This window comes from Maylandia zebra, linkage group LG15 (assembly GCF_041146795.1).
Source record: "Maylandia zebra isolate NMK-2024a linkage group LG15, Mzebra_GT3a, whole genome shotgun sequence".
NCBI classification, from domain to species: Eukaryota; Metazoa; Chordata; class Actinopteri; order Cichliformes; family Cichlidae; genus Maylandia; species Maylandia zebra.
In genome coordinates this window covers 7,877,029-7,900,378 of record NC_135181.1, presented here as the reverse complement: position 1 = coordinate 7,900,378, position 23,350 = coordinate 7,877,029, and the positions used below count along the sequence as shown (strand labels likewise).

General features: G+C 39.6%; 1 protein-coding gene across 2 annotated transcripts in view; it reads right to left on the bottom strand.

Moving 5' to 3' along the window:
- Nucleotides 1-23,350, bottom strand: part of nbas (NBAS subunit of NRZ tethering complex) — a 176,526-nt gene that overhangs the window by 37,657 nt on the left and 115,519 nt on the right. The window contains exons 46-50 of one of the 2 annotated variants that reach the window (XR_013093106.1): nucleotides 22,951-23,175; nucleotides 16,896-17,098; nucleotides 12,908-12,997; nucleotides 11,627-12,228; nucleotides 10,913-11,051 (exon numbers count right to left, since the gene is read on the bottom strand). Coding sequence is in view for 1 of the 2 variants with exons in the window: in XM_004541960.6 (XP_004542017.3) it covers nucleotides 10,868-11,051; nucleotides 12,908-12,997; nucleotides 16,896-17,098; nucleotides 22,951-23,175 (702 nt within the window). In the remaining variant the exon portion in view is untranslated. Of the gene's footprint in view, nucleotides 1-10,867; nucleotides 11,052-11,626; nucleotides 12,229-12,907; nucleotides 12,998-16,895; nucleotides 17,099-22,950; nucleotides 23,176-23,350 lie in introns of those variants that run through there. The other variant, XM_004541960.6, reaches the window with a different exon arrangement.

The window sequence follows — 23,350 nt, the reverse complement described above, 5'->3', positions numbered from 1 at the left end:
ATGAGAGGTTTTTGGACCAATTTTGTGTTCTCCATTCTTTAAGCACCGGTTTGAGCACCGTTTGAGCACCGGCACCGTTTCAAAAGTACCGGTTTGGCACCGGTATCGGATAAAACCTAAACGATACCCATCCCTACCAAAATATCATCCTCATGGTGGAAAGATGTAAGTAATAAGGACACTGATATTTCAAGACAGCGCTCATTCATACCATCAGTGCAACTTTAAATAAAAACTCCATTTATGCTGCAGTTATTAGATCACACCACACGCATGCAGACCAGCACCACATGACACCATCCCTTCATTCCTCACAAGTTCCCTCCTTGCAACTGAGTGACTGGTGGAAGTATATAGTTAACAAATCATCACCTGCCGGTGTGACACTGTGGTCGACGGGTTAATGATGAGTGCTGTCCATCACTGTCCGTCTTGGCAGCTCTCTCCCACACTCATCACATCTTACTTCAATCACGACGACGAGCACTCTCAATTCCCCCTTTCTATCAAACGAGCAGCATGAAGGGGGATAGCATTTTTTTTTATAAATACCTGGGCATCTAATTGCGTCAATATGTAATATGTTGGGTGGTTGTCTATGTAAAGTAAATGACAACCACCCAAACCAATTTCTGGTCCAGGTAACCGTTTTGCGGAAGTTTTGCGGTAAGGACTGTCATGACCAGTTGCTCCAAATTAAGTGAGCAACCAACTTTATTCATAAAGCACTTTAAAAGCAGCAACCACTGACCAAAGTGCTGAACATAGGAATAAAAATAATACAATTACAACAAAAAATAAAAGCATCAATAAATTACAAGACACAATTTGTCTTTCCACTAGCCCTCCAGTTTTGTTCACCTCCTTACTTTAGTGTTCCTGCTCAAAATTGACCGGTCTGTTTTAACAGCTCTTAAATTAGCATAACAAACATTTTTCACCACCAAATTCAGTTCAGTGGGTCATTTGCGTGGGTTGTTGACTGAACGACCCCACAGGGGCGCACCACAGATGTAACAAGGTTGATTAAAACACTCAAAAGTCAATGAAAGACGTGATCATCGCTTTTATATGTTCATGTGCATAGTGTGGAGGATATTATAAGGCCTTGAGGCAATCAGATGTAAAACACGGTATTTATGAGTGTTTTAAGTTGTAAATTGGTCAGATTAAACACGAACATGACAGGAAGGCTAGTTAATCTCAAAAGCTATACATATACACATTTCTGAACCAGATTTTATTGTTTCTTAAAAAAAAACAAAAAAACCCCCCACAAAAAACCCCATACTTTGCCTCCTCTTCCTTACTTCCGCTGATAAAGTAACAAGTTTTTGTGACTATTAAATTAAAGTTCCATTATTTACAATATCCCCATAGGTTAGACTGCACTAATTTGTTCAAGTTCATCTCCACCCTTAAGTGTGCAGTTAATGTACTTTGCTGTTGGGTAATACTTGAGAATGTTGCTTTTTGACCTTTGTTTCAAAAAAATTAACCTTTTTCATATTTCTAGACTTAATTTCAAATTGTAATTCATGATGACATTTTAAAATTTAAAACGATATGATAAGGTCATGCATATGATTGCAATTGCCAATCATTGTCAAAAATGGTTACTAACAAAAATGTGCATGGTAAACTCTTTTTTTGAAATACTCTGCATCACAAGCAACACTACACCTGACAGCCTCGTTCAGCTAATGTGACCCATGAGTCTGCTTCTCTTCAAAATCAAATTCAAGTCACAGATGCTCCGTTTCTTCCTAAATTTACATGGGCTATTAGTGAAACACTGTGTGAACCTTTGCCCCCATCAACAAAGCTACCTGATAATCTTCTCTATGACTTGGCAATTATCTCAGTCCTTGACCTGAGAGGCAAGAAGAAGAAAAAAAAAGTGAAGGGAGAGAACACGGGATGTGGGCATGTCAGTGTATCGGACTGGGAGTGCCAGCGGAGCCATGGGATGCAGAGATCTCGTTGTCTGGCCTTTACTGAGAGCGCTCTGAATGAGCTCATCAATATTCATTGACCTGCTCTGGCTAATGTCCCCAGCGACGAGCAAAATAAAGTTACAGAGGTCGCACACTTCACAAGAGGGGAGAAAGCGGGCTGGGAAGAGTGAGGCAGAAAATGAGCGATGCAGAGGAAGTGAGCGGAGTTGATAAGAGGGGGCAGGTTTAGGGGGAGAAAAAAAAAAAGAGGGAGAGAGAGCGCAAAGAGAAGCAAACACCAAAAGGGCAAAGCCTCGAGGCCTGTAGGGGTTTCAGGAGTTTATTACGAGTTGAAAGTGAGACGCATAAAACATGCAGGGGAAACATAAGTGCAGGGGAAACATAAGTGCAGAGATAAAGACACACAGGCCTGTGGAGAAAAAACAAAAACCCACACAAATACCCTTGTGTATGCATGACATGACAAGTTGAGTGCAATGACAAACAAATACAGCTTTTCTAACCTCTCCCTCTATTCGTTTTGCATTTTCTGTGCACTAACTTAGTAGACCCACGTTGCATAACATGACACCTGGGTGTACATAATGGCGCACGCCTCAAGAGAGGAAGAAGAGTAAGATAAGAGACCGGAGGGGGGAGAGCTCAGAAGACAAAACACAGAAGAGGAGTGGCTAGAAAGCAAGAGTAGATCGGTGTTAGAAGGAGAGAACAAGCTTGTTGCTTAAAACCATCTCGACACACAGCGGCGCACGGTAACATATTAAAACCAGTGTTACAACTGCTCATTCTCCTTAATCATGCATGCGCACATAGCTCGATGAATATTCGAGGTGTGAGGAAGATAGCGTAACTTAAGATGGGAATTTGCTTAAATTATTTATGTGTAAAATTTCGTTTAAACAAAAATTCAAAGGTAGATGTGAGCTGAAGACTGCGTTTACCTGGCGCTACGAAGCAGCAAAGAACATGCCAAAAAAGATAACATCGCAAGAGTCCCTTCCCCTTCATCTCAGTTTTCACCGTCTCTCTCCCTCTTTCTCATCTGGCACCGCGCTGCCCACTCCTATAACTTCAGCTGTCCTCGGGCTCTTTTCTTCTTATTTTTCCTCCTGTCTGTTTCCCTCTGCACATCCCTTATTTTCTTGTTTATTTTATTGCTCTGCCTCCTCTCTGGTGTTTAGGGTCTTTTTTTTTCTTCTTTCCAAGTCATCAGTGATCCCACCAAGATGACAAAGCACTGTGCTCATCTCTCCTTGCTCCAAGTTAAAAACAGAGCATAAATAAAGTTTTCAAAAAAAGAGAGAGAGCCCAAGGGGGATAGATAAAAGCTGCCAAAACAAGTGGAATTATAGCTGGGGCTTTGCCATCACGACAATGACCCCTGATCTGTTGCATTAGGCTGTGGCCATAAGATAGCTTTCTCAACCCCATCACATTTATTATTTATCTACTTGGAAAGAGACTCTGCTCGCTCTTTGTTCTTGTAAAACCCTCTTCCCACAGTACAGGCTCATTCGCTTTCATCAGACAAATCTTTCCCAGCTTCCCTGTCCGGCTTCTCCTCTTCACATGTTCCCCACCGCGGCAACACGCTGTCATTTTTATAAAATTATTTTTTTATTTATTATTTTTTGCACACAATTCCTTGTTGTGCCTGTTAATAATCAACAACACCATTGTTCTGTCAACCAGAAACAATCCCACTTGTGTTCCTGTTTGTATTCCTGTCATATCGAACAAAGACTGTAGTTCCAACAAAATAGTATGCCATCCTTCAACGTCTTTCATGTCAAGCAAAGGCTTATCTTAGCACTCGGGTGTTGCATACTTCAAACGGTTGCCTTAATATTTAAATATACAGCAGCTGTGATGGGGGTGTTTTATGATATGGCGGGAGGGCAGATGCACTTAGGTGTGAGCAAACATATATGTTTGTCCATGTGTTGGCAAACCCATATGCACTTGTAACAACACTTAAAACACACTGAGGTCTTAAGCCCTTTTCAAATATTGTGCCTGTCATGTTTACATATGCATGAAAGCCCACAAACAGATGTATTCTATAATTGTCTGCTTAATTGGTGCATAAAAATGGAAATTCTATCAACGAAACAAAAGCAAAGACTGATAAAGAGACTGCGGGAAACAAGAATCAGGAGTGTGTTTAGATATAACTTTCTGCTATCAAGACAGGCCATGAAAAAGAACGGACAAAGAGGAAATAATTGGATACTGCAGAAAGTGAATATAAAGAATAAAATGTGTTTTTATGATTGACCTGAATAATTATATACTTTGGGAATATGTTTGGCCGACTAACCCATAATTTCAACCTTATCAAATATGAATAAAAAATAATCAATGAATTGCAAGTGGGGAAAAGGACATGACATTTTGAAATGTGAAATGGGGAAAAAAAAGGAAGGAGAAGAAGACCTGCCTTCGGGAAAAGTCAGACAGGCTAGGTTGGATTTAATGTGTGAGGTCGGGAGGGGGTGTAGCTACAGAGAAGCTTATGGAGGGAATGGCAGAGCACATTCTGCTCACCTCACTTCATCCATATTATTATATAGATGACACACTGCTTGGTCCAAACAGCATCAAAGCAGTGTTTCACGGCAAATGATCCATGACATTGACGGAGACACGTCGCATCAATCTGTGATCACTGCTTATTCACCCACACAGACATGCATGTGATTTTCCTTCACATTTACAGTGAAAAGCTATATGAAGGCTTTAATGCAGAGAGCCACCTTCTTTCACTGCACTTGAGTGTGTGTAGGTGTGTGTGTGTGGCCATTATTGCTAGCACTGCCATGGGATTTGGAATACTAATTAACATCGCCACAATACGAAATCAAGGCAGTAGCAGAGATGGCAGCTACGTCAACAAGCACAGTGTACACAAAGTACAGTGTGCACCTACGCAGAATAAGCGCACACACCTACACTTACACGCATATTTGCTTTCCGACGTTTCCTGATTGTCTTTGAAATGTCATAAAGAAATAACCTTAAGTACACGGCTGTTAGTGACAAAAAGGCCAAATGGACAATATACACAAAGGCCCATCAAAGAGGCAAAACAGACCCTCACATCTTGACAGTGTTGACATTTGAATGCCCTGCTCTTATGACTAATCATTCAAAATTAAGTCACAAAATCTATGCCTGACTTCACCTCTTACAGTCTCTATGCCTCTTCTCCTGTATCAACCCCCTCCCATTTCACCCCCACCCTGCACTGCCTAAATGTCAGCATTACAATTGGGCACATTAATATCTTCCTTTTTAGACGTCTTCTGGCTACATAGTATGTTGGAATGCTAAGGAGAATGTGTCGGGAAGCTAAGCGAAACGCTGTTGCCTTTTTCTCATTCAACATGATCTGAAACTTTCACTCCTTTCTCTTTTCATATCTTTTATCCATCATTATCCCTCTCTCCTTTCTCTCCCCTCTTTCTGATGTATCATCTCTGGGTCTTTATGAAGCAGCGGCTGTGAATCATGCACTGGCCTTTCCACTGACACAGCCCAACTTGACCCAGTCTGGTCACCACCGAACAAAACAGCATCCATCATAATAGCACACGTCTGCCTCTATCATGAGTTGGCACACTGGAATGCATGGGCGCCTGTGTGGCTGTGTGACATAAAAATGACAACGTAACCAGCTGAAGACAAAAATATTACAGGCACTGTACTCAGTAAATCAAGTTAGGATATGTGAGGAAAGTAAGATGTCTACTGTTCACTGACGCCTCATCAGAAATGGACTCAGTGGAAGGGTGGCTGTCAAGAAGCTATTCTTGGGGAATAGTGGCAATATTACATATAGATTACATATACATATATATACATATACACACACACACACACACACACACACACACACACACACACACACACACACACACACACACACACACACACACACACACACACACACACACACACACACACACACACATATACAGTGGGGCAAAAAAGTATTTAGTCAGCCACCGATTGTGCAAGTTCCCCCACTTAAAATGATGACAGAGGTCAGTAATTTGCACCAGAGGTACACTTCAACTGTGAGAGACAGAATGTGAAAAAAAAATCCATGAATCCACATGGTAGGATTTGTAAAGAATTTATTCGTAAATTAGGGTGGAAAATAAGTATTTGGTCACCTCAAACAAGGAAAATCTCTGGCTCTCACAGACCTGTAACGTCTTCTGTAAGAAGCTTTTCTGTCCCCCACTCGTTACCTGTATGAATGGCACCTGTTTGAACTCATCATCTGTATAAAAGACACCTGTCCACAGCCTCAAACAGTCAGACTCCAAACTCCGCCATGGCCAAGACCAAAGAGCTTTCGAAGGACACCAGGAAAAGTATTGTAGACCTGCACCAGACTGGGAAGAGTGAATCTACAATAGGCAAGCAGCTTGGTGTGAAAAAATCAACAGTGGGAGCAATCATCAGAAAATGGAAGACATACAAGACCACTGATAATCTCCCTCGATCTGGGGCTCCACGCAAGATCTCATCCCGTGGGGTCAAAATGATCATGAGAACGGTGAGCAAAGATCCCAGAACCACACGGGGGGACCTGGTGAATGACCTGCAGAGAGCTGGGACCAAAGTAACAAAGGTCACCATCAGTAACACACTACAACGGCAGGGAATCAAATCCCGCAGTGCCAGACGTGTTCCGCTGCTGAAGCCAGTGCATGTCCAGGCCCGTCTGAAGTTTGCCAGAGAGCACATGGATGATACAGCAGAGGATTGGGAGAATGTCATGTGGTCAGATGAAACCAAAGTAGAACTTTTTGGTATAAACTCAACTGGTCGTGTTTGGAGGAAGAAGAATACTGAGTTGCATCCCAAGAACACCATACCTACTGTGAAGCATGGGGGTGGAAACATCATGCTTTAACATTACAGAAAATGTTAAAGTCCTAACATTAGCTGAACTCAACTAAAAACAGAGAAACAGTGAAAGCTTTTGCTACTAACTCATTAAGCCTAACGAAAAGAAAAATAAACCTACAACAAAGTGGCATCTGAATTGGCATGTGCTTGTAATGCAAGTACAAAATCCACAATTTTGTTGTACATGTATAATGATAATAAAGAGCTATTATATTCTATCCTATTCCAAAGTTTTAGATGCATCAGCTGATTCAGGAGCAGCTTGCCAGAGAAAGCCTCTGTCTAAGGTTAATGGCACCTTGCACTCTTAAAACGTATATCAGGAAACTAGATACTTGCAATGTTAATTACTATACTTTAAAAGAGCAAAAAACATGTACTTTCAACCACACATCGCCCCTGCAATTCTGTTGTTATCATGATCACCGATATCCTCCAGCTGGTTATGCTTGCTGCCTAGCTCTAAGTTGGCTAATACATCATATCAGTGTTTCTACTGGTTGTCTGAAAGGCACTAAAAAAAGTATAGTTCTTAAGGCAACCATCCCAGTGGACAGCTGTCTTCAACAAGTCCCTTTGACTGTATGGTCTTTAAGTAACTACTGTCCGCATATAGTATATACTGGACAAGCTCTGACCTATTAGCACAATTTAGAACAGTAACTAAAATTTTGCAGTTTATAACTTAAAAAACTTCCAACATGCCAAAATAATGTGCGATTCATGTCTTTGTAAACATCTACTTTCAGAGCGAGAAGCGGTTAATCAATTTGACTAAATTCAACAAAATCCCGCTTCTAGTATCTTCTAAAGCTCCCTGATTAGCATATTATATCTCATTTGTTTAATCTGTGGTTTTGTTTATTCATTTTACCTTCAGGCAAAGCCTGGCTCTCTGATTTAGAGTCTTCATGCTGAAAGCCTGGAAGCTGTCTACAACCAAAGGAATTGCATTGTGAGCTGGTATTAATGACTGAAATTAAGTTTCTTTCAGCTTGTCCCTTCCACCAAAAGGTTAGCAGTCAGTTTGACAGGACTGATGATCCACAATACAATTATAATGCATAACAGCAGACCAACAATAACCTTTCATTATCATTCGTATCCATGACTTTATCATCTTTGCTCCAAAACCTCATTAACATACATTTTGATATATTTTAAATCGATTTTTTTAATGTTTATTTTACTACTATCCATACATGATCCAGAAATGGCACAGTTGTTCTGGGCCAAAACTCAAGAAAAGCCACTTAGGAAATGTGGAATTCTGAAATTCTTTTAGGAAAACATGGATCCTGTGTCCTCCAGACTAAAGTAGAGGGGGAACATCTGGATTCGTATCATTGCTTAGTTTAAAAGCCTGCATTTCTGATGGTGTGTGAGTGTATTAGTACCTATACAGGTGGCAGCTTACACATCTGAAAGGCATCATCAGTGCTCAAAAAGAACGGTGACGAAATGGCCTGCCTGCACTCTAAACCTTCCACCAACTGAAAACATTTGGAGCAGCATGAAATGATAAATTTGAGAAGACGACCCAGGACTGTTGAGGAGCTAGAAATCTATATCAGCCAAGAATTGGGCAGCATTGTTTTAAAAAAGTCCTGAAACTGGTCTCCTTAGTTTCCAGCCATTTACAGGCTGTTTGTAAAGCAGAGGTAGATACAATTTTTTTATGTTCTACTGTGAAAAATACGGATAGAGCAATACCAAGTTATAGCAAGAAGAAGAAGGAACAAGAGTAGCTCGAGAAATACCAACCGCAAAAGCGCTCCCAGGGCTCGAGCTTGAAGGACAAACAAAGACTGTGTGTGTGTGTGTGAGAGACAGACTGTGCTTTGATCACTGAAAACAGTGTCATCCAGATATCTTTGTCAGAACAGCAAACACACAGAAGCTGAAAAGGAAGCATTACAGAAACATACTAGTGCTTTCAGTTCAATTCAAACTGTGGCTCGAGACCGTGGTTGTCATGGAAATCACAGCAGGCAACCCTTTTGCATGTCTATCTGAGTAATATGTGCATATGACACAGGAGGGCTGGGTATATACTAGTACGTATTATAGATGTGGCATTTTTCTATGAATATGTAGTCTGTGGGATGCTTTTAAGAAGGAGCTGCGCTGATTAGTTATGGAACCAGGGAGGAGAGGGGGAACATTACCAACTTCTTTCCTTCCTTCTTCCTCCCCTGTCACCTTTGTCAGAATCTGACTTTTTTTTTTATTTCTTCTAAGCGAGCACCACTTCTCCCCTTTTCCTACACTTTTTCTCCCTTTCAGGCTGTAAGCCAGCATGATAAGGTCAGAGTGGGCCACAACAAAGTCTCCGGCGTGGCCTTGGGGCAGCTTCCTGCTGTCAGTGCCAGCTCTGCTTACGGGTGGTACCGGCCTAGCCAACATGATTAATGTGCAACTGCTTCCAGTCGAGCAGCTGACACAATGAAAAGTTGCTACAATTATTAAGGCAAAATGTAATAAATAAAAGAGTGAGTGCGCGTTGTTGTGCATGCGTTTGGACGAGAGTGTCAGTACAGATGTGAAAACACAAAAAGCATTTTCAACAGTCAAAAATCTTGAATAATCAACGTTAAAACAGACATTTGGCTACAAGAACCCCACTCTCACACTTAAAGGCCTTTTGGCTGCCTTAGGGAGAGATGAGAGAAAGTGGCACTTCATCTGAAACGAGTCTGGTTCTTACAACGTGACTTCTTTTAAAAGATTAATTAACAGATCCCTTGCATGTACGCTCTGTTAAGTGTGCGTGTGTGTGTGTGTGTGTGTGTATATTTCATCAGAACCTGCCAAATGTTAGGAGTTCGCCTAATTAGTTAAAGAGTCCGGGCCCACACACCTGTCTACCTGCGCTGACAATGGCCCAAGGCTGCCTGCATACATTTACACACTAATTATCCAGCTTGGGCCATTAATTAGTCAGTCAAATAACTTAGTGACTAGCCAGTCAGCTGTCTGCTATACCAGGGAGGGAGGAGGGGAGAGCCACAGCCACACACATACATACATACATATGTTACATACTACTGCAAATATGCAAATGACACATACGGATTAGTAATACTCACATATATTTATGCAGTTATTTCAAATCTAAACATTTATCCCTTAGTATGATTTTTAACACCTGGTTGTAGGAGCTTGTGCAAAACCCACTGTGGGTTACAAGCTTCAGACTCATAGTTTTTATCTCTAATTACATCTAAGAACTTGTTTCCACACATTCAAAGTTAAGTAGATTCCACTGACATGTGTTCATGTTGTCAAGAAACTGAGGCACTTTTCCTACACTGACATCTTTTAGAATGGAGCTACTTTATTTTACACTAAATGTGACATCCTGTTTTGTTTTTGTTTTTTGTTTTTTAAAAAAAGAGAGAAAACAAAGTTGTGTCAAATGTAATTAAAAATATAATTTAATGATTTGCAAAATGCAAAATGTTGTCTAGAAGAGCATTGCTGAAATGAGCAAGACAGTTTTCTGGACGACAGTGTATTGCTCCAAAACTTGGATATGAAGCTGTGCAAGTTATCCATGCCATGTGCCCACTGAAAACGACTCCCTGTGGTCTTTAGGTTGGAGACTGTGGATTTTTCCAACTGTCTGAGTCCATCATAAACGAGAATAATCCCAGAGATGTTATATTCAAGTTTTTTTGTATGATCACAACCATTTAATACTATTTTTTGATGGTGCTATTAAAATTAACACATTCGTTTTTGTATGTCTTCACACTAATGATTCTCTTCTCTTTCCATTTTCCTTTTTATCTTCTCTGCTTCTATTTTCTTTTGTACAAGCATGGACAACAGGAAATTCAGACCTCTCTACCCATCTGTAGATAGTTTTCCATGTGCTTCTGTAGAGCACTTTGTTTGTCAAGTAAAGTATATTTCTCACTTTGTTAGCATGAGGGTTAAATCTTCATAACTTCAAACACGTGTGAGAGCATCAGTAACATTACCTCTCTGTCCCTGAGAACAGCCTGAGTCCTGTAAAGCAGCAGAAGACGAACGTCACTGTCTCCGAGGCTGAAGTTACTCTCCAGAATTTGCAGCACGTCGATGCGAGGCCGAACGGGCAGAGATGCGTCACCGCAGAATGGACGCAGCCAAGCCAGGAGGTCATCTGAAGTGACGGTACTGTCACTGCAGAAGGATTTGAGAGGGAGGTTGACAGCAGGCAAAGTGAGGTACAGATAAAGAGACAGAGATTGAGAGACAAGGTGTAGAGTTCACACTAAGATGTCTAAATGTTACCAAGTAGTTTACTTGTTTCATTCAAGAAACAAGAAATTGCCTGTTAGACAGTTTGCACAAAGATTTGAGGACGTTAAACTGAGCTGTAGGAAACTGAGTATGTTATTCTGTTGTTTTTTTTTACAAACTAAATGATTCAACTATAGCTACAGTTACGTTGTGTCAAAGTTGTCAAATTTACATAAATCTTCGATCGCTAGCAATGTGACTCTGAAGTCCTATATCTGTGTAAGTTTTCTCCCCAACAAACACAACAATGTCGACGAAATGTTTTGCACCATCAAAGACACCTGCGGTAGCACCCAAAAGGCAGAGGACGATGCTAACCGTCGCACAAAAAGTTGGACTTCTGGACATGCTAAAGGAAGATAGAAGTTACCGTATTTTTCGGACCATAAGGCACGTCGCATTATGAAGCACATTAAGCGAAACAAAACAGTCAGATACGTCAAATTTTACTCAACTCATTCTTCTTGCTTCCCCTACTTCCGTACCATTGATTCATTAATGTTGAATTCTCTCGCAGCTGCTCTATTCCCATGTTTTGGACCTGAAAACAGGGTTTGATCTTTGGTTTCATTCTATAATACCGACTTATTTTTCTACGAAGGTTTGAACTTTGAGGGTCTTTAAACAAGAGAGAAAAGTGTGAAAATGTTCATACCTGTCTGAGAAAAATGTATAAAGTGTATAGTGAGGGGTTTTACAGCCTTAAAACATCTATAATAATTGTAAAAAAATAAAGTTGACTACTTCGCGGATTTCACCTATCACATGTAATGAAATGCGCTATATAAATAAAATTACCATTACTACTGAGATGACTTAACAGTAAAATGGGAAATTTTAACAATATATCTCAATTCTTCCACTTTACATGATGTAAACGCTTGTGTAGTAATAAGGACATTTTCAAAACAATTAAGAACTTTATCATTAATTAAGAAAAACAGCAAATGTCTGTGAATTCAAAGGTTCCTCCAATGGTGTAGTGGTTAACACTTTTGCTTGGCAAGCGGAGGTTTCCAGCCGGAAATTCACTTTGGGTTTGGGTCAGGAAGGGAATCTGGGGAAAAAAGAGTTTGCTATAGTGGGTAGCTCCATATGTTTATCTTTGGTTATTACATTGAATAGAATACCAACAATAAAAACAAATAGTTTAGGTTATCTGTTACGTACTCTAGCATGTAACCGGCTATATGTTATGTCTTTGTCAGTAAGAAGTTAAAAGTCTACTATTTATGCCATTCTTCTTTGAAATTTCACATTTTCCAAAGTAATGCAGTGGGCATGACTGCACTATAATGCATTAATTTAAGGTTCTTTTGTCACAGATCCCTTGTTTTCATGTGCCTTGTTTGTCTTTTTGTCATGAAAAAGCTGACCAGGGTGCAATAGATGCTGTCAAAATGTTTTCGTCGTCAAAAAGAGCTACAAGACAGGCTGCCAGGTGCCTTTTGTCAGTTTATCTTCATTTATTTATCAGATATTTAACTGATATTTAACACTCAGCAGGTGTTAATTTCAGCCCTTGAATAGAACTGAAAAGATGCAGAGTGCAAAGAGAGGGTGACAAAAGCTGAAGAAAATCTTTAAGGCTTAGTTGATTTACATAAAACTCAAAATACAAGCGATTAAGTGCTGTGACATTGGCTGTGTGAGGACAGTTTAGTTTAGGGACTACAAAGGAAATCAGAGAATGGGTCACTGTAAGTATGTTGTATGAGATGACAGATGTAACCTACCCACTCTGCACACTGTTGTGCACAGCAGTCACCATGGCCTCCAGGACCCTGAGGGGTTGTGGGTAATTTGTCAGGGCGCATGGGTCTCCACTGAAAAACAAACCACATCACCACGATCATCTTACATAATCAGCTAATTAAGATAAGATTTTCAAATTAGCACAATGTCAAGGGACAGCAACTTAAAAAAAAAAAAAAATCAAAGGCTTCCTTCTCAGGGACAGTGTTAGTTAAAAATGTGTCTGGCGGCAATTAAATGTTTGAAGGTAGTGAACCTTTGTTAAATTAACAATCATAAAATTATTTCAAGTCTTACAGACAAGATGAAACAGAAAAAAAACCCATTAATAGCCATCTCCAATGTGACAAGCTCATCGAGCCCGGTGGAAATTTACAAGAACACGTTAATTTTAATAATTTAAAGATGATAAAAAGAGGCGTAATGAGATGAGGTTTAAATCCACATAATAGTAGGTAAGCTTAAGAAGGTACATCATTAGTGCATTTGTAGAGTGGCTCTGGGTGCTGCTGTATGTGTGTGTGTGCACCATATGTTCACAGGCCATTTTTCACAACGAAAGAAAGAAACAAAGGGGAGGGAAAAAAGGTGATTTCCCCCGACTCACTTCCACTTTTCTGCTGGAATTGTATCCATACACATACACAAATAAACGTATGCCCCGGCCAATATATATAACTGCCTACACAATATACACACACACACACGCTTTATACACACACAACATACAGATGATCTGGGCAAGAAGTGGAAAGATGACGCAGCATTTTCTTTATTGGGTTTCACTACTTACATTTTGAATTTAAACACACACAAACAAAGCAGTTATGACAGATACAAAAGACGGCTATTAGTGTGAGGCTCAGGGATGCCTGCTGTACCAGACTCAAGGCTTTGAGAGAGCCAAAAACAAGACCGCCTCATTCATAACTGCCAAACACAATGCTTCAAGAAAGCCCCGAAACTACGGAAACGCACGCTCGCAGCCACACGCAGTCGACGCATAAAGGGATATTCATAATGTAAGAACACGGAGTGACGTGTTCAAGGTAAAGAAAACCCCCAGAGAATAAATAGGACTCTCTCTGTGTGCAGTCTTGCACCTGACACACACACCCAGACTCTGTGTGTGTGTGTGTGTGTGTGTGTGTGTGTGTGTGTGTGTGTGTGTGTGGGAGCAGAGTGAGATCTGGAGGGGAACAGCTGTATCAGGCTGCATTAATTATAAAAAAGATAATGAATCAGAGAAAAGGGAAGAACATGTGCACGCAATAAAGTGTGTATGTGTGTGTGTTCATTAGGGATAATGACCTCCAAGTCTATACAAATACAAATGTGTGTGTGAGTGCCTGTGCGTGTGTGTGTGTCTGCAGATTCAGGTGCCATTTATCTGAAGCATGCACCATTGAGCAGCTATAAAAAAAGCTGGAAATGAGGCAGGATTATAATCACAGCGGGTGATACTCATTTATCAAGCCAATCAGATGGCCTGATGATATCTGGTTTTGTCAGTAAAACCCTGCTCGCTGGTCTGCCTGTCTGAGCAAAAAGCAAAATCATTTAAAAAATCATCTTCCAGTATGTTAAATCAAAACAACTCTCTATAATGGGTTTTAGCTCACTTCTTCTCAAGAAACTAAGTAACAAACATATACATGTATTTGTTGGATGTTATACAATGTTATACAAAGTGTTTACCGCGGCCCTTACATCTAGCACATCTGCAGACACATCTTGGTGAATCATCTCTGCCTTCCTTTTGAATTCTGGGAGCAGGAAAACACCAATAAAAGACTGTGAGCCCAACTCCCACAGGCAGCTACTGCAGATTCAGTTCAACACTTCAGGCATTTGTTTTGACAGTGTTCTTCCCACCAACATGCTCAGCCCAAAGTGGACAGATATATATACAGTATATTTTCAGATAACAACCAACAAAGATCAGGTCGTAGGTGGTGTCAGCAGGTGGCGCACAGTATGTTCAAAAGCCTGCTTTTGAGCTGAATGTAGACACTTCGCTTTGTCTGGATAGTTATAAAAATACATTAATTTTTCCATACAATCTGCACTGACAGATAATGAAAGGGTTACATGTAGATGATAATGTTGTTTGGCAAGGCGCAACAGCGAATGTGAAAAAAAGATTAAATTAGCACAAAAGGGAGCCACACGTAGCAACCTGACATCTTAAATTTTCCTATTCCTTTATTCTGCTTGTCACAGCTGGTGGTATGTTTGATAGCACACAGCACACAAGATTACTGTACAACTGTAATTTTTCAACACTGTCCTAATATTAACAATTTTCTGAACAACTTGGGACTAACAGGGGGTCTAGCATTGTGCAACACAAGCTATGATTTACAGCCACAAAAATAATCACTAGCTTCAGACATCAGGCGGAGAATTAAGATATTTTTTTGACTTGAATTGAAGCTTGAGATGTATACATTGTTTATTTATTTTTGCTATTTTAGCTAGGCTGCAGTAAAGAATTTGATTGCAGTAAGAGGTGTGTAGCGGTTTGATCTCTTTGTACAGGTTTCTGTATGTGATCCTTTTGGCTCTCGGAGGAGGCGGACACACTTTTTCTCCTCTCCCTTATCTTCCCTGCTTAGTTCTACTCTCTCACAGTCTGTTTCTAAAACCTAAAGAGAATTATGGATTTGATCAACTGGTCTCTGAATGCTATTGACACCCTTTTCTCAAAAAAAAAAAAAAAAAAAAAAAAAAATTCACACACACACTTATATATAGTGGCGAAATGGTCACAATTGGCAGCCAATGCAGCCAACTGTGGATGCTGGTGCTTCTAAACCCCTGCCTTTGAAGGTCTTAGCACTCTCTGCATTTATAAAGAGACTACAGAATGAGCTCCCTTACAGCATGGTAAAAGTGAAATGGCAGAGTGCAGTCCAGAGCATTCAGCTGAAGGCAACTTTTCAGGTTTTTTATGTGTGTGTGTTTTTTCTACTGAAAAAGAGCTTTAGCTAAAAATGTTTTAAGAGGAGAACCAGAGTTACCAACGTTTGGATGTCTTGAGATGGAGAATCTCTGAAAGCTGTGGTTTTGTTTTTGTTTTTTTATGAATCCCAGATTACAAGTTTTCCCCTGCTTTCAGCTTTAAACTAAGCTGCTCACCTCATGATTACAGTTTCATAGCTCATCCACCTTTTGGGAAAAAAGTGAGTAGCGCTTTATATTACAGTTCCATAAAAACAGTAATATTTATGTGTTAATAGAGTTAATAATTAAGATTATTACATTGTTACATTATTATTACATTATTACACCAACTGCCAAAACCTCTGCTTTTACTGAGGCGCTCACAAATTTGATCAGCATCACCTGACTGCTATTTACCATCCTAACTTCTCTGAAAACAGTAAAGATGTACTTAATATTTCACAGGACTGCTTAGAGTCCTGTGAAAGCTTCCTTCCTTCACATGACTGTAGGCTGAAATAAAAAAAAAAAATCAAACCAGAAAAAAAAAAAGAAAAAAAGAAAAAAAAAGATTACTACATTGTTGCACTAGTCATTTTGCCTCATTGGTCCTTTTAAATGTCTACATTACTACCATTTGTGGTCTCTTATTACATTAGTAATAACAAGCTGCTACTTGGTTGTTAATTTGGTAATTGCATATTGCATTTACTTAGTTAATGCCTCTTTATTAACAAATTGCTTATCAAACATTAATCCATTATTAACATGTTATTACCAAGCCATTACAGAAAGTGCTGTTTTTCTCAAAATTATGCATATTTCAAGATTCAAGATTCTCTGTCATTGTGCATGTTGGGGCATTGTTGGGAAGTTACTAAAAGAAGATTAACTAACATTTGGCAGTGCATATCTTTGCAAACTATCTCAGTATGTACATAGGTATTGTCAGCACTTGACACCTCAGAGTTTTTTTGCATATACTGTAGAACATCAAGAACCTTGACATCGAAAATAAAATACCTGAGTGCAGCGACTACTCTCTCCACAGCATCGTGAAGGACACTTTTGAGAGACAGGTCTAAGGATCCAACAGTGACGCGCAGAAGCTCTCCAATCTGCTCCAGGGGCTGTCCATCAGTTGCCATAGTGACTGCTAACTCGCAGACTTTTGACCTCTCAGAACGGGACAAATCGTAAAGTTGACTGTAGGCCCGCAGCTGCTCCTAGAACAGGAACAAAACATGGAAAAAAGTAGCGAAACACAATGATGTTAAAAATAATGATTAAAGACTGAGGTAGTAGACTTAATCTCAACGTACAAGATCACAGTCTTTTTAGGGGCCATAAAATATTAAGACATTAGAGACAAACTAATATTAATGAGATGACAGAAAGAGTTCTTAAGGGGAGAAAAGGCACTGTTAAAAAAGTGCACAAAATTGTCAGAGATCAAGGACACGTGTGTCGTAGGGAGTACAAAATGTATTTAGTTAGGTTCACAATCATAACCTCTTTTGAAAAACAGAATGTAATAATTTGCAAATTTAAAGCTGTGCAGAGTGCATTGATGACCCATCCAGGAGGTTACAAAAGAACCCAGAACAACTGCAGCCCTAACTTACATTAGTTAAGGTCAGAGTTCATGACTCTTCAATAAGAAAGAGACTGGGCAAAAACGCATCCATGGGAGAATTTCAAGACGAAAACTACTGCTGACTGAAAAGAACAGAAAGGCTCGTCTCACAATTACCAAAGAAAAACACATCTATATGAAAATATTCTGTGGACTGATGAGTGGGAGGTTTGAGTCCCGTTACATCTAAAAGTAATACAGCAATTCATTAAAAAAAAAAAATCAACCCACCAGTCCAACATGGTGGCGATAGTGTTGCCAAGGGTGGCGCAACCACTTATTAGGTTTAGGAGTTAATTATTTTTTTCACATACAGTAGGCCAAAGTAGGTTTGGATAACCTTTTTCCTTAATAAATGAAAAATTTAAAACTGCATTTTGCATTTAATCAGGTATCTGAGTCTAATATTAAAGCTTAAGTGTGACAAATATGCAAATAAACTAAGACATCAGAAAGAGGACAAATGCTTTTCCTGGCACTGTACATTACCATTTACTCTTCTGTGTCACATGCAGACATTTTCAATGTGTGAGTGTCATTATCAGGCTTTTGGCTCTATTAATGCATGGTCACATGCCTCTGGTTATTACATTTTACACCCCTATCTGACTTTTCAGCTAAACGCTACAAGCACAAATGCCAGAGGATAAGGCTGACAAGGTCTTTGGAGTTGCCAGAAGCTAAAGGTTATTTAATTGCTGATACTTTCCTCCTTTCACACATGGTGTCCAATACGGCACTGTACTAGCAGTTAGTAAGTGCACCTAATATAAAAAAAAAAAACATGCTTCATGAGTTTCAGCATATTGTTTTTACTACTACTTTAATGACCAAATAAATAACTCCTTCAGAATAAGTTTTGAAAAATAATGCACTTCTAAAGATATCCATATTTTAATTAGTTGTAAGAAAAACATGAACTTAAACACCTCGCTCCAGTTCTCAAAGTATATGCATGAAAGGATTCAGTAATTACTCTATCCCATCTTGATTTGTTTCATTAATCATTGTTGAACCATGGCCACTTTTCACTATTCATTCTATAAACCTTTTTTTTTTTTTTTTTACATGGCATATAAAGTAAAAGCACTGCATATTGTTTTGGAGGGATGATTACTGGTCATCCCAGTTCAATATTTACACTAATTAATGAGCAAAAACCTTCAATTAAAATGTGTTCCTCATGTGTCCAATTTCAAACAACATTGTAAATACTTTCAGGGTCAGTGACATACAACAAGTCAAGCACTAGAAAAAATTAAGACAGGTCCAGAGAGCAAGAAGGAAACTTCAGCCCAGGCAGCTGCAGAAGTCATAAATGCGGTTCAATTTCATGCATAAAAGATGGATTTGGTGTGCGTTTGCTGCAATGCTGTCATGTTCCCCAGGGAACCTTCCAACATTCAGTCTAATCACAAACCCTTCAGTGCCTGTTGCAGCTGCAGTAGAATTGAGCTCAAGCCATTGAAAGACCCTCCTCCTAAACTAAGGTCGCTTTTTGATACAACCTCTCAGCAGGAAGCTACAGTCGCAGTATCAGGAAATGTAATGTCTGCTTTCTGTGTCTTGTGTGTCTTTTCCAAATCCACCATTAAAATACCACTTGGAAATCGTCCAAATCTATAAGCTATTTTAACAGTGAAGGTGTTTGGCACATGTTTAAACAGATTCAACAAGGTGCTGGAAACACTCCTCAGAGATTCTGGCTCACATCGACATGACAGCATCACATATTTTCTGCAGATATGTCAGCTGCACATCAATAATGTGAATCTCCTATTCTATCATGCCCCAAAGGATTGAAATATGGTGTGAACTGCAATCTGGTGTGCATCTGAAATGAACTTATTGTCATGTTCAAGAAACCAGTTTGACATGATTTGGGCTTCTGTGATATGGTGAGTTATCCTACTGGAAGATGGGCTCATTATGGTCGCAAAGGGTTGAACATGAGTCAGCTAATCAGGCTCATTGTGGTGTATATTAAATAATTTCCCCCAGGGATCAATAAAGTATTCTGATTCTGATTCTGATTGATTCTGATTATAAACGACATTCATATTGTTTACATTAAATTGGACTTCTACTATCCCAATGTTGCTACCTGACAACGTGAGCTTGTGTGAACTGTTGCCCATCTTTAACCGATGACTGTGGGTTCAACGTGTTGTGCATTCAGAGATGCTCTGCATACCTTTGTTCTAACTATCCCTATCAGCTCAAAGCAGTCTGGCAATTCTCCTGTGACCTCTGACATCAACAGTGCATTTTCACCCAAAGAACTGCCGCTCACTGGATTTTCTCTTTTTTGGATCATTCTCTGTAAACCCTGGAAATGGTTTTGCAGAATAACCCTAATAGATCAGATGTTTTTGAAATAGACTAGACTGTCTGCCACCAATAATGATGCCATGTGGAAAGTCACTTAGATTACCACTCTTCCTCATTCTGATTTTCAGTTTGAACCTCAGCAGGTCGTCTTGACCCGGTCTTCATACTTAAATGCCCTTAGGTATTGCTCTGTGATTAGCATATTTGCCCTAATGTGCAGTTGAACAGGTGTACCGAACTAATGTGCTGGTAAGTATTCAGGTTACTCAAATACATACATTCCTTATGTTGACATCATATTTATGCTAGGAATATCAAATATGCATGATATTTTCTCTGTATATTCAATTTCAAAGCATAATATCAGCTAAAGCCTGAAGAGTGTCTTGTTGTGTAACATCTCTTTTGTGGATATCCTTTTAGTTTCACGGATGCATTCTGCAGCACTCAGTGCCAAGAGCCAGACCACGAATGCCTGTCAGAAAAAATTAGCACTTTAAGTAAAGCGCCAGTTAGAGGAAATGGACATGATGATGACATGATGAGTGTGTCATGAAACTAAGCTCTCAATTCATTGCTCTCTGTTCCAATCCTTAGCTATGATCACAAGAGAGTTTAAGGACAAAGAAAGTAGCGGGTATGAGGCTCCTCCAAAGAGTAGCAGCTAGGGGAAAAAAGGGCATGTAATAGGGATTCCCATTTCACCTGGAGGATACGGGGGACGCTGGTAGGATAATGGAGATCTTAGCCACTCTGTGTATCATTGTGCAGCCTCAGTGTGTGGATGAAAAATAAGGCTATTGTTAATTTTGTTAATATTATATACTACTCTAAAGTGTAATTATCAAGGACATGGTTTTCATAGCCCACAGTATGTGATTCACCACATCAAAAGGAATATGGAACATAGAAAGGAATAGCCCTGCTGCTGCAGAGACAAATCACACGATCTGTTGTTATTATTTTCTTTGCTGTTTTTCTCACAATTGCACGAGTTAATAGTTTAAAAATCACTATTTACAATATCAAGAACATGCCATTTGATGTCCTTATTGTAGGTCAAGGCCTCTGTGTTAGATTCTTTGTGTTAGAAAGGTTTAACAATATTTCTAGCAGCTGGTCACGTACACTTGATAAACGACCACAGTATAGCCAAACAGAGCCTACAGAGCTTCTTGTATCTATCTCTCCCTACCTATCTGCCCCTTTCTGGTTCTTATATCCATTATTTTAATACATCTCCAAGGATACAATTACATCCTCCACCAAAAAAAGGAAAGTTATACATAGAGGATGCAGTGTTTGTGTGTGTGCTTGTGTATGTGTGTGTGCGCCCATGTATGCATCAGTGACTCTGCCCTAAAGCTCTGCCTGGTAATTCTTGTGTCTTCCACTCTATTATGGAGGGTATGTGCTTTTAAACACAGTTAAAACTGGGACAAAATATTATTAACTTGCACAGTGTGGGGGTCAGAAATCACCAGTTTTCAATGATATCTTGTCGCATAGCAACACTTAGCTCGCCAAGTTATAATGTCCCCTCCCTCTAGCCCCAGATTCAGACTGTGTATACACACACAGACAGCCACAGCGAGGTGACAGTGGGGTAAGTCAGTGTGACTTTGCTTAATGAGATACAGCATGGTGCTTGTACCGTATATGCGTCCATACGGCAGGGCTCATTTGAAACAGCAGACCACAGATTTACATTAATATACCCTTGACTGGCCTTTCTGAGGCTGGGAAGAGCTTAGCCGAGCAGAACCACCCCCAAAATATACAACACACATACCCACACATAGACACAAGCGTTACAAGTACTGTATATGCAGATGGAAATTAGCCCAAGGCTATAATCTGGCATATTTACATTTGTTAAAATGTTCATTAATATGTATTGCCCCTCTTTCTAAAAAATAAATAAATAAATAAAATATGCAGGCACCATTTGTATGTCCAGCCAAAGGTGACCTTATGAACTGGCAAAGAAGTAAGAAGTGAGAGTCAAATGTCTTCTTCACTTCAGGGCCTATTAAACTTACCGTTCCATAGGCAATTGCATTTGTGTGGGGATTGCATTTCTTCACAGATTTTGCTTCCAAGGAGCCAAAGATACACCGAGCTCAAGGGATGAAACGCTGTTGTGCCTACTAATAACAGACAGCTTAAAAAACTCATTTAAAACTTATTTTTAGACACTTTGTTACTAGCAGCCTGTTGCAGAAACATAATTTGTTCTCATTTCTTTAGCTGAGTCTATGAAAAATGCCAAAGATAACAAAGTTTGACAGGCATAAAATAGGCTTTCTGTTCAAATAAATTACAAGAAAGCTTGTCTGAAAGAGTTAAAGCTGTGTTGAAGAATAAAGGTGGTTGTACCAAATATTGACTTTCAGGCTGTTAGAATGGTACAAACTCTTCTTATATACTGTATTTGCATCAATGGTTGCACATTTCAAGAAATCGCTAAACTCATTCCCCCATTTTACCAAAATATAAAGAGATGAGAGGTGGCTCAAGACTTTTGCACAGCACTATGAATGTAAGACTTCTGAATTGACTGAGTTTATATATGGATGCTGCTGATCAGCTGATCAGTTAAAAGCAGAAGTTAGAAGCAACTGAAGAATTTGCTCTTTTAACAGTAATGATTCTTTTATATATACAGTACACACAAAAACATAAATAATGATATTAATAATCCATCCACACAAACAAGCTAGCTTTATTTTGGAACCATTTTTGTGTGACTAGCCACATGCCTCATTTCTTTGAAAAGTAGATCAGCTCATGCGTTTTTGATTTTTGCATCATTTTTTATGCAAATTCTTTGTGTTTCTTTGTGTTTCCCATGAAAACAAACTGGGTTTGGCTGGATAATAGTTGTAATTATTTACCACTTAAGTTTGTGGATTAGAATGATTGCACGATACATTGTACTGCGTGCTAAAGAATAATTTTGTCCCCAATTTAATTAACCAGCTGGCAAATATCGCTCTTAAACTTTGTGTGTTCTTTCAATGGATCATTAAAAGCACATTTACACAAAGAGCAAATCTCACTCTCCGAAAAAGAATAAAATGGCTCAAGTGTTTGGCAGATGGGGCTTACCTCCTGGCTGTCTTTGAGTGACAGAATGAAGGGATGACTCAGAGTGTCCAGGTGGGCCTGAGATTGCTGCAGGTGTGCTAGTGCCTCATCAAAAGTCATTCCTGCAGGGTCCGTCCCTTCCTGCTCCCTACTGTCATCACCTCCTCTCTTCCTGTTCTTCTCACCCAGCTGGCGCAGGGCTTTGGTGGCTCGCTTTATCACCTCCAACCTCGCTTGGATGCTCAACTGGACATGAAATGGATGGAAGAAAGAGAATGGGAGAGAGGTGGAAGTTGGGGAGGTGTTGAATTGAGCAAAGAGAGAGGTGCTCAAGTTCTATACTCGTAAATTCATTTAAAATGGACCGAGTTAAAGAGAGGTAGGTACAACCTAATCTATCTGCATTTCAATACTATCAGGA